Genomic DNA, 12224 nt, shown 5'->3' on the forward strand with positions numbered 1-12224 from the left:
GGACTCATGTAGTTTAACCCATCCATCTCAGCAAAAAAAAAAAAAAGAAAAAAAAGAAGAAGAAAGAGGCCTCGAGTCCGAACTAGTGGAACTTCTTCGTCTCCGCATTGTTATCTAGCACATCCTAATCTCAATCGGATGGTCGGATCATATGTTCCTAGCATGAATACATCCTAAAAATCAGTAAGTAAAATATCCCGAAACATATTCGGGATGAACAGCCGGCCGTTCTATTGATTTTTTGGTAAATGTGCGTCCCCAATTGGGACACGCACTACAACCCGACCTGTAGGTCTCATACTTTTCCCTAAGATACCTTTCTGATATTTTCTTATGGACGGGTGCTGATCAATTTAAATTGTCGCTCGCTGGTAACCCTCCAAAAGAGGTGGCGCTGAAGCTCCTTCCTATGGCTCTATAAAGCTCGGGAACCAAGCCCTTTACATTCTTCAACCAAAATAAGGAAAAAAAAGCCTTCTACGCGCGCGCACGGGGAGAGAGAGGGAGAGGAAATATGGGTTCCATGGTTCCACAGAGGCCTCATGCCGTGCTCGTCCCCTACCCAGCGCAAGGCCACGTAACGCCTCTGCTAAAGCTAGCCAAGCTCCTCCATTCCCGTGGCTTCTACATCACCTTTGTGAACACCCACTTCAACCAAACCCGCCTCCTCAGGTCCGGAGCCATCTCCTCCCTCGACAGCCTCCCGGACTTCCGCTTCGAGTCCATCCCGGACGGCCTCCCTCCTACCGACAAGGATGCCACCCAAGACGTCCCCTCCCTTTGCGATTCCATCCCAAAAAATTGCATTGCCCCCTTCCGTGACCTCATCAAAGAGCTCAATGACCCTTCCTCTCCTACACCCACGGTGTCACGCATAGTTTCCGACGGGGTCATGAGCTTCACACTCGATGTTGCCAAGGAGCTCCAAATCCCCGAGGTCTTGTTCTGGACCCCTAGTGCATGCGGCTACATGGGCTACCTCCACTACCAACATCTCATGGAAAGAGGCATCGTTCCTCTCAAAGGTTACTAGCTAACTTTCTTAAGTTAAATCAATAGATACCGCCACAATATCGATTCATCAATACTTACAGTTCGTCTCTCTTAATTGGTGCGCAGATGCCAGTGATCTCACAAACGGATATCTCGAGACACCCATCGATTGGATATCGGGGATGAAGAATGTCCGGCTAAGGGACTTGCCATCCTTTCTTCGCACGCTAGACTCCAAGGACATCATGTTTCATTACTTGAACCGTGAGGCCCAGAGATCATCCATGGCGTCGGCGATCATATTAAACACCTTCGATGAACTCGAACGTCCTGTATTGGATGCGATGGCATCGATGCTCCCTCCTATCTATACCATAGGCCCTTTATCCTTGCTCTCTCGCCAAATCACCACGAGCCCATTAACGTCGATAAGCTCGAACCTGTGGAAGGAGGACCCAGCTTGCTTGGAGTGGCTCCAAGGGAGAGAGCCCGGGTCGGTCGTGTACGTGAACTACGGAAGCATTACGGTGATGACGAACGAGCAGCTGATCGAGTTCGCGTGGGGGCTGGCTAACAGCAAGCATGATTTCTTTTGGGTGATCAGGCCTGACCTTGTGAAAGGAGACTCAGCTGTGCTTCCACAAGAGTTCTTGAGCGAGACCAAGGAGAGGGGTCTGCTGGCGAGCTGGTGCCCGCAGGAGGCGGTGCTATCGCACCCCTCCATCGGAGTGTTCTTGACTCATAGCGGATGGAATTCGACGTTGGAGAGCATATGCGGTGGAGTGCCGACGATAAGTTGGCCATTCTTTGCGGAGCAGCAGACTAATTGTAGGTATGCCTGCACGGAGTGGGGCATCGGAATGGAGATTGGCAGCAACGTAGAGAGAGGGGAGGTGGAGAGGTTGGTGAGGGAACTGATGGAAGGGGAGAAGGGAAAGGAGATGAGGAGGAGGGCGGCGGAGTGGAAGAAGAGTGCAGTCAGAGCAACGCAGCCAAGTGGTTCCTCTTTTCAGAATTTCGACAGGTTGGTCAAGGAGGCGCTGCTTTGAAGAAAATGCGTTCATATGGATATGCAATCAGATGCATGGAACTAGGACTTATGGAACAATTTATTCCCTATGGTTGTAATGTGTGTTTTGATCCTGCTATTTCTTTCGAGCAATAAAATTATCTTGTTCCTTGCAATGATATACACGGATAACACTAGCTTAACTGATAAACGTAGCTTGATCAAAATAAATGAGAACGGTAAATTATCATATGGGTGCCAATTGATATATATATAGTTTGTCACATAAAAGTTAATTCGCAGTGGTAATGACATCTTTTTGAAGATTGGAATCTGGCCAATAAAAAATCTGACGCGTGCTCTGCTGGGAGTATACTTTTTTTTTTTTGGTAAATAAGATTTATTATAGCACTCTACCATAAACACATCAGTGGGAAACAGAAAATAAAATATGTGTTAAATCGCAAAGTATACTTATGCAAGTCAAATGGAAAAGGCCTGGCTTAGCCTAAATCTAATCCGCAAAAATCTTTTATTTCGGAATTTTCTTTAGATTTGATTTCCTCGAGCGAAATGGTTTATTTTCTTGGGTCAAGAAAAAAGTTCCGGTTGCGGGGTTCTAGTTTTGAGATTATATCTTTGCCGGTTAGTAGTCATTGCAACTTCAGCTGATTTATTACTAACTATTCTATATTTTTTAGAAAAGAATGTTTAAACCCTGTTGATGCCATATTGTACATGAAATTATATATATATATATATATATATATATCTTTGAAAAACTTAAATAATAAGTAACGTGACAGAAAGATTGCATGTGCCTTGAGAGTGTAGTTGTGATGAATACAAAAGTTTAAAAATTGTGAACGCCGCTGTCATTTTTTGACCTATTCTGCTTGTCGATCACTATAATCAACCATGTTACTATGAATATTCAATGTTTATAGATAAAATAATTATTGGATTCAACGAGGAGATAACAAGAAGGCAAGTGGAGTGGGGGATGCAAGGGATGATGCGACTCATTTTGGATTTCTCCTATCAATAATAGAGATACAGTATATTACGCTGGCTAGATCAACATCATGGTTCCCAGGTAATGGGTCCATTGCCCTTCCCCATCAATCAGGAAAGTTTTAACAAAAACAGATGCCAGTTTTTGTGGACAACATAAAATCCAAAGATCCTTGTCGTGCATAGGCAGCAAGAAATTAAGAAACTACAAGTGATGGGCCTCCAAGGCTACCTTCCGCAAGATTGCGATTCCCGTAGTTATTTTATCAACTGGTCTTTTGTCGGTCCCTAAAGTCGAGGCACATGCATAGACCACGACGAAGCAGCCACCCATAGATTCCGTAATCAAGCATAACTTGAGGTTTGACGGTCATGACCCGGAGACTCAGTCAAGAATCGAAAGCGCTGAGTTCGTTAATCTGCAATCCAACGTAATCGGAGACGCAGTTCATGAGGCTATTATGTTAGCCATGGCTCTATATGTAACTTGAAAGCATCGTGTACTGGACCAGAAAACCTTCACCTAGTATTATTATCTAAATTTTTGTTATTATGCTACTATCTCCTGTTTTCTACAAGGATCTTATTGGGCACTTCGCATCCGTGTGATATTACACAAAGTGATGGGAATATGCTGCTGCATAGGAGAAAATGAGGATTTTGATGAGATCAAACATATCACAATTTTGACTAGCATAGAACTATTGCCGTCCTTGCATCTAACCTCCATGTAGTAGCTGCCTAATAATGCCTCAATAGTTGATTTCTATATCCAGGTCCTTTTCCGGAGTGGTTCCTACGAACCAGGACAAGCAAGAATGCAAGCAGGGACTGTTTGGCCCGACATGTGACGTTGAACGGCTGGCCAGGTCCAACCCCCTTGCGGTGCACCCAAACGCAGGGTAGGGCTGATGCGGGAAAAGCCTGCACCTCGTGTCAAGGAAAGTTGGACCGACTTAAGAAACAACCAAGCAAAATAAGTGAGTGGATTTGGCTCGCCATCATTGGCCAGCGCAACACGATGGCAACATGATGAGGACCACCTGCGATAATGGTCTCCAATCATGATGAGCGTGTTGCCACCGATTCCTAGATACCAATATGAATCATCTTCATGGATCTGCCAGGCCATAGATAAGGATAGAAAACCCCACTAGATTGACTCTGGCCGAGCTCTCCAATACCTAAGCTCAAAAAAATTTCTTAGTGACAAGAAGAATAAAAAATGATAATGCTAGTACTCGTGCAGTGGAGCATTCATCTTCTATCAAGAGCCTTTTGGGCCTTTGATAGCGGAGATCCTACATCTTTAGCAAATCATATTCAAACAAACTTGAGATCTTGCCATGACAAATTGCTGGTGTGAGATAATAACCAATGATGTACCGCAAACACTTCATTACGTGATAGAATTATTGAAGTCACGTGCATACCTAGATGAAGAGATTGAGTTATCTCTACCACGAAATAGTTTCGCTTGGCTTGGATTGATCACTAAGGTCGCTAGGCTAAGTTGAAGGACTTCGGCTTTCCAGGTTAGCTGCTTCTAGTATGCTCGTTCCAGCCTCTAGGTCAGTTCAGGGGGCCCAACCAAAATACCTTAGAGAATTTCTTCGGGTACCCAAGTCACCACATGGAGGATGAGTTGTATCATATCACTCTGATTATTTATTGCCATACAATTGCCTCTACGAGGATTATAATGGTTGTATTGGCAGCAATAGATATGGGATTATTAGGCAAACTAGAAAAAATAAAGAAAAAAAATCAAACCATGCATAGAGACTAGACAAAAAATGTTAAATATAAAATAGCAAATCAACAAATGATTGGTGATTAAATTAAACCCTTTTAGCTGTTTGATTGATGAAGGAAATGAAAAATCCAACAATTAGTATTAGAATGTTGATAGTAGCTTATTAGGGTTTTCTTAAAAAAAAAATGAAAGGATGTCCGGAAGACCACCCGAATCCATTCCAAGAAAGAAAAAGTACAGCAGAAAAAAAATAAATGCCGGAGAACTAACAAGCCCGGCTAGTCCATGCAATGGTGAGTAGTCCCAGCCCGATATACCCCATCGATCCAACAACCCTAGCCAACCTAAATAAGTCCCAACCCAACTAGCTTATATAATTCAAATTCAGAAGTCCCAGTGACATACAGCTGGTCTCCATCGAGATGACCCTCTGTAGAAGGACTTTGATCATAGCTGTATCCTTCTAGCAAAAGTAAAGAATGATAAACCTTCCTTTGCACCATTGAACTTTGGATCATCCATTGCTCACTTTGAGATCTATGCTGACAGATGAATGAGGGATTTCATAGTGCTTTTAAAGCTGTGTATGATCCAACGGTGAATGGCCGCCAAGGAAGGCAGATCGTTCCATTGCTCAAGGATACAACCGTGATCCTTCCATCAGATATAACTAGGACAAGTACCTCCTCCTTCATACCACCACGTAATTCCATGTCCACCACTTTGACCTCACCGTCGAGCATTATTATTCAAACAAGTAATATTGAGCCTGATAAGGAACTAGAATTGGTCCATTTGATTGGCCTAGATGCAAGAGTAGCCTAGACAAAAAGGAGAAGAAGAAGAAGTTCGAAGAGAAGATGGAAGCAGGCTCTGTCTCCTCCTCAAACTCTAACAAAAAGAAGTTCGCCGACCTCCACTTTTGGCCTATTTAGAGCCTCTTCACCCCTCCCTCTTCCACCCATCGGAGAACCCAGGCCCCGATCGAAGCTCATTGTCGGATTCCTTCGATCTTCCTCTATGAACACCAGCTGCCATCAATGCTTAGACTGCAACTAATCGTTGTCAGGATTCCTTGGTTTCATGGTTGAAGGGATTGAAACGTCCTTTTCTAGGTGGGTTTTGCATCATTAATTACCGTTGCACCAGCCGTCGGCCGCCAGTTAGCCAGCCGTGAATCTCTAAACCTCCAATACCCCACCAGTAGCTATGCTTTCCTCCTCTTCCTGGTTAGATGGAGAGAAAAGATTGTTCTCTCCTTCTCTCACCTTTCTCTCTCTTCCCCATTCATTCTCTCTCTTATTTCTCTCTCTAGACTTTATCTCTCTACTTTTTCCCTATGATTGTTGGATCTGATAAGGCCTCCTCTCAGTGACTTTGAGTCTACCATGGTGAAGAATTTTGATTCATGGTCATCGACCGGCATTACAACCTCCACCTTGGTCGTTGCGTACACTGTTGCATTTGGTCATCTTCGATTTCTGTTGAATCATCTGCACTCTAGTTCAACCATGATCAAATGAAATTCGTATTGATCGGATCAACCGGGATAATTAGCACTCCCCCTTGATCAGCCCTAGCAAATTAGCTAGTTTATATTCTGCTGCCAATGGTAGTTAAAATTTTGTATTTGAATATTTGAATTATTTGATTATGATGGTGTTGCCCAAGGTGACAACCCAAGAGGGGGGTGAATTGGATTTTCTAAAAATTATGTTCCCAAACTAACTTTAAATTGAACGCAGCGGAAAGATAAAGTTTTATCTTACTTAAGCTCTAGGCAATCACAAGTAACGTTGTGGAAAATTAAGCTAGAGCAACTACACTATGCAAGGATGAAAGTAAAATAAGATGCACAAGAAAAATACTACAAACACAAGTATCACTACAAGAAAATACGGTTTTGCCGACTCTTCCCCGCCGACGCTATCAAAAAGCGTCGGCGAATTTCGAGCGGGGGCCGAAATTCGACGACGCTTTTTGTTAGCGTCGGGTGAAATTTAGATACAACGATGCTGACGAAGGCCAAAAGGGGCCCAACGCCCCCGATCCCACCTTTTTCCTCCCCGATCCCCTGCCTTCTCTCTCTCTCTCTCTCGCACGCGGAGCAAACCCTAACCATTTCACCCAGCCGCCATCCCCCCTCCTTCCTCACCGATCCAACTTGTTCTGCTTGGGATCCTCCTCCCCCTCCGAGCTTCGAGGACGACGGTGGCCGTCGAGAAAGATGTTCTACCCCTCCGAGCTGAGGATATGGCGGTGACGGCGGGCGGGCTGTGGTCCGACGAGATGAGCGGTCATGGATGCAGGCAGATGGAGGCTGGGTTCGTGAGTTTCAAGGCCCCCATCCATCTCGTAAGTTTCATCTCCCCCTCACCTCTCCATCCACCCATGCAGCCCCATCTTCCTCCAAGAACTCCTCCTCCTCTCACCCTCCCCTCATCGGAGGCCCAAGCCGTGGCTCGTGGCATCCAAAGTTCGATCAGGCCCCGAGGAACATTCGAAGGGCTCGGAGGTGGCTGGAGAAGGAGATCGTGAGAGATGAGTATGTTCTGATTCTTTAATTTTTTCGGTATGTTCTTTTTAGTTTCTTTTGGCATCTAAAGTTTCATTTTAATTGTTAATGATTTTTTGTTTTTCATTTTTTTGATTCTGGAGCCCTGCAGATCGGCGCATCTGAGGGCGATGGAGGTGGCCAAGGAAGCTGGTGCTCTGCTCTCCTACGACCCCAATCTCCGGCTGCCCCTTTGGCCGTCGACAGCGGAGGCCAGAGAGTAGATCATGAGCATCTGGGAACAGGCCGACATAGTTAAGATCAGCGATGCCGAGCTGGAGTTCCTGACCGGCGAGGACTCTGTGGAAGATGAGGTTGCCATGAAGCTTCTCCTGGTCACCATCGGGGACAAGGGTACACCAAGGTATTTGCAATTCCCAGTAATTAGAATCAAGCTGGCTCTTCAATCGCGGGTTTTGTTGTGGAAGATGAGGTTGTCGATCTTGATTTGCAATTTCTAGTAATCTCCTGCCATGAAGCTCTTCAATGCCCTGAAGCTTAAGCCAACAACCATCGGGGACACCAAGTCCCCGATGAATTTTTTTTTTAAAAAAAACTTGGGGCCAAAGCCGACACTTATAAGCGTCGGCGTTGGCCTTTTTAGCGATGCTTTTAAGCGTCGCTAAAAATAGACCTTTTACAATGCTTCTCAAGAGTGTCGGGAAAAACTTTTTCCACTCCGATATCGCCGACGCTTTGGCGACACTTCTGTTTGCGTCGGCGGGACTTTAGCCGACGCTTATAAGCGTCGCAAAAAGTTGCCAAAAGCACCGAAAAAAGTTAGTTTTCCTGTAGTGTATGTATAGTGGTTCGGTGCACCTCAAGCACCTACGTCCACTCCCCAAGCGTCCCTTTGAAAATTCACTATAATCCTACGGATTACAGTTTGATTGTTTTACAAGCTCGCAACCAACTTGTTATTTTTTTGGGATCACAACGAACCCAGTTGGTTTTTCGGGCTCACCAATTAAAACCTACATCGTTTGTTTTCCGTGCTCCCAAATAACCTAGTTGGTTTTTCCAAAGGCTCACGAACCAAAATCTTTAAAATGTTTGTTTTTGGGGCTTACAAACAACCCAGTTGGTTTTCACAAGGCTCACCAACTAAAACCTATACACCGTCTAATTAAGATTTGGACAAACCTTCCCCCAAGTTTCAGAACCTACTGAAACTTGTACAAATGAGATTGAAAGAATTTAATTTACAGACTATTGCTCACACATTAAAAAAATAAATACAAATAGAGATAGGAACAATAGTGACGTCATTGGTGTTGAGGGATGTCCTTGAATGCTTCACCAACTTTCAGAGTTGAGGATTGATGTTGAATGATTGGCTTTAATACTTTCAACGGTTTGCTCACTTCAATACTCTAGTTTTTGGGGCTCACTAATAATATTTTGAGTTTGATAATTGAGCTCACTTTTAATCCACTTGGTTTCCTTGTATTTACAGCTTAGAAGTCCTTGGAAACTGTTTTAGAGTTGTTGGAGATGAAATAGAGCCGTTAAAGTGAAAAACTAGCCGTTGGAGCCGTAAAAAACTAGCCATGATGCCTTCTAGTAGTTTTTGAGTGACTCGAGCAGACCTTAAGTCGACTCGGCTGAAGCAGAAGTCGACTCGAGCTTGTCGGAAGTTGACTCGAGCTCGGGCTCTTCAAACTTGTGTCTCTATCTTTTTCTGCGGGAGTCGGCTCGAGCTTGAGTCGACTCGAGCTTGAGTCGACTCGAGCGTGAGTCGACTCGAGCTTTGACTCTTCAAACTTATGTCACTGTCTTTTCCTGCAGGCCCGCATTTTGTAGGAGTCGACTCGAGCTATGTGCCATGGAACTCCAAAGTGCCAGAGTCGACTCTAAACTTTCAGAAGTCGACTCGAGGAATGTTTCTTAGAATTTTTCTTTGAATTTGCTCCTCCAACTTGAATACTTTGAATTTGAACCTTGGGTTAATGAAGTGTGGCTTTCTTCAAACTTTTCTTGAGAGCTTTTGAGGCCTTCTTGTATTCTTCCAACTTGCTATGTTCTTTGCAAAACAAATTATCTTTCTTCTTGCAACACAAACATTAGTAATTATACTTCAAGATTTTGTGATCATCAAAATCAATCTTTGGATCAATAATCTTTTCCTTTTTGATGATAACAAAACTTAGAGTATATGCAATATAAAATAGATTGTGTTCTATAACTAATGCATAGCTAAGTTGCATGAAGTAGAAAACATGCATCTTTAAAACATACTTCATGATAATGCTTTAGAGTTAATCAGTTTAACCCAATCAACACATTTCAATCTATGCTGATTCATATTCCATTTAAAATGCGTAAAACATTATGAGCATATGCTCATATATTTTACTCAAATATTTCTAGATCTTCCTTTTTGATAACATCAAAAAGGTTGCAAAATAATGAAACATTAAGCACAAAGCAACAAATTATACTCAGATATTTCTTTCCCTTATTGTACTCTGATTTTCATTTAATGCATGTCAAATTATTGCAAGAATACGAATCATATAACTCAAGACAATAATATCAGGGCAAGATTAATGAGCATAGATCAGAGCCAATTAAGATAATTTCAGAGTAAATCAGAGCAAATCCTGATGAGATCACATCAAATTTGATGACTTTAACATTTTGTTTAAAGGTTCTTTTACCTCTCTTACAAAAAGAATAAACCTGAAATAATTTTAGAGGTAACAATTTTCATCAAAATCAAGGATGAAAAGTTTGGCATTAAAAATGAGACATTCAAGATACAAGCCAAAAGTGATCTCTAAATATAGATTCCAAAGATATTTTTTTTTTTTAAAACAAGTGCAGATGGAAGCTTTTTCAATTTATTTCAAGGAGTAGCAAGGATGATGTTTAATTAAAGCACAAATAGAAATCCAACCTCTTTTTTCCTTTTTTTAATTCTTCAATAACATATGAAAGTTTTTTTATTTAAATTTTTTTTCCCAATCTATTAAGTGTATACCAGCATGAGAGCAATCTAATTAATTTTCAGAGTATAGTATAAGAGCAGATAAAACTCAAAACTTATATACTCGAAAAAATATAAGATTATGTTGAATCATTGATTCTTAATGAAGTCAAAGTTCATTCATGATATAAAAGCATTGGGGCACAAAGACCAAAACATGAATTCATGCAATTTATGATACATCTTAGAGCATACATAAAATCCAAAGCTTTGAAAGTTTGTTTAGAGCTCTTTTAAAGACTTTCTTTTACTCTTTTAAAAAGAAACACCTTTTGATATATATAAAAAGGAGTTAGCACAGGATTGAAACACTAAAATACAAGCTAATAAGAACTCATTAATAGATTCCAAACTCATTAAATAGTTTCAAGATATTCAAATTATGCAACAGTTAACTTTCTCTCTCCCCCTTCTTCATTAAATTAGAGGTATTTAAGATCAACTATTTGAATTACAATTTGGTTCATGATTGATGTATAAGATATATTAACCAAATAGCAAGCCTCAAGGTGTATCACAAAGATTTTCAGATTTAAATTTCAGATGATACATATTGGAGAGTATTAGGATCACTTCTCATTTAGTATTCTTTCTCTTTTCTTTAGTTATGGATTTATGCGATTAAGTCCATATGATCTCTTTCTCTAAAATTTTCTTTCTCCCCTTTAATTGATCATCCCATTTAAAAGTTTAGAATTTGAAGATAATTTTCAATAAAACATTCGAATTGTCAATTTCAAAAATGTATTTTCTATGAGTTTCAGCACAACTTAAACCATTGAGAGCATATTTCCAAGTATTAAATCATATTCATTTTGAGATAAAAAAAGCTCTATAGAACTCAACTCAAAGTATAAGCTACTATATAACTAAGGCAAATAATGGCAACACAAAGAGGTTCATCAAAATTAATCCATAAAACATTCAAGGTATGTATCAAATGAAAGTGACTTTTGAATAGGATGCATAATACAAAGAGATTGAATATCTAAAGCTTCCTCTCATAAGATGCATTCTTCTTTAAACATTTTTTTCTTTTGTTGAATTTTAGATTTTAATGATAAGCATGAATAAGACTGAAATTCTATGATATCAAGCATGTAGAGTGATCTAGAATTATTCAAAATTTATAGCAATCACTCTTTTTAATCTTTCAAGGCCAAGTTATGCTTTCTCTTAATTTTTGAGAATATGTACTGAAAAATTAATCAGAAAATAATTCTTTTGGAGCTCAAAGTTCTTTCAAAAGTAATTACATTTTCTTTTCTTTAAGAATTATTTGAGTGAATTGAATATTTCTAGCTTCAAGATCATTCACTCTCTTTTAAAAATAGCTTTTTCTTTTAATAATAGAGGCTCTTAGTTATGCAGGAGAGAAAACATATAAACGGTCATTCAAGTGTATATTTATAGAACTCAATTTCTTAATCATAGTTTCACAGCAATGTATATAGGAAACACAATAAGATTTTTAATATCAAAATAAAATTATATATTTAAGAACATTTGTTTGCAATCAATACCATTAAAACATGCATCATTTAGACCGATTTCAGTGTACTTATAAGATACAAAATGATATATTTTGGATGCGTATCAAGACAATCATCCAAGGCATCAAAATTAATTCTATTTTTCTTATAATGTAGTTTTCATCGAGGGATCATATTGAGTTATTCTCTTGAATGATGCAATCATTGAAACATATAACTAAAGTTACAAAAATGCAACGATATAAGCATTTTTAAATTAAGTTTAAGCTTTTATACAAAATCAGATTCTAAATTTCATAAAAAATTTCAAGAAAGCTTTCAAAATTATAATTTGAGATATGCACCTTCTACATTGTTGCTCATTTTAAATCATTAAAATTGAAAACACATATTTCAAGAATATTAGAGCGCATTCA

At 40.2% G+C, this 12224-nt stretch overlaps 1 protein-coding gene across 1 annotated transcript; it reads left to right on the plus strand.

The window, feature by feature from the left end:
* Positions 1-269: 269 nt before the first annotated feature.
* Positions 270-2181, plus strand: LOC120103960 (7-deoxyloganetin glucosyltransferase-like). Its single transcript, XM_039128911.3, has 2 exons — positions 270-1025; positions 1120-2181. Exons 1-2 carry the CDS (start codon positions 515-517, stop codon positions 2040-2042), a joined length of 1434 nt encoding a protein of 477 aa, XP_038984839.3. The 5' UTR covers positions 270-514; the 3' UTR covers positions 2043-2181.
* Positions 2182-12224: the final 10043 nt, after the last annotated feature.

The sequence above is a fragment of the Phoenix dactylifera genome, chromosome 5, assembly GCF_051530095.1.
Source record: "Phoenix dactylifera cultivar Ajwa chromosome 5, Ajwa_hap1_PhDact_Kaust_v1.1, whole genome shotgun sequence".
NCBI classification, from domain to species: Eukaryota; Viridiplantae; Streptophyta; class Magnoliopsida; order Arecales; family Arecaceae; genus Phoenix; species Phoenix dactylifera.

Coding starts and splice junctions, on each gene's coding strand:
- LOC120103960 (XM_039128911.3), top strand. CDS start 515: ATGGGTTCCATGGTTCCACAGAGGCCTCATGCCGTGCTCGTCCCCTAC. Junction 1,026..1,119: donor AGGCATCGTTCCTCTCAAAG/GTTACTAGCTAA, acceptor ATTGGTGCGCAG/ATGCCAGTGATCTCACAAAC.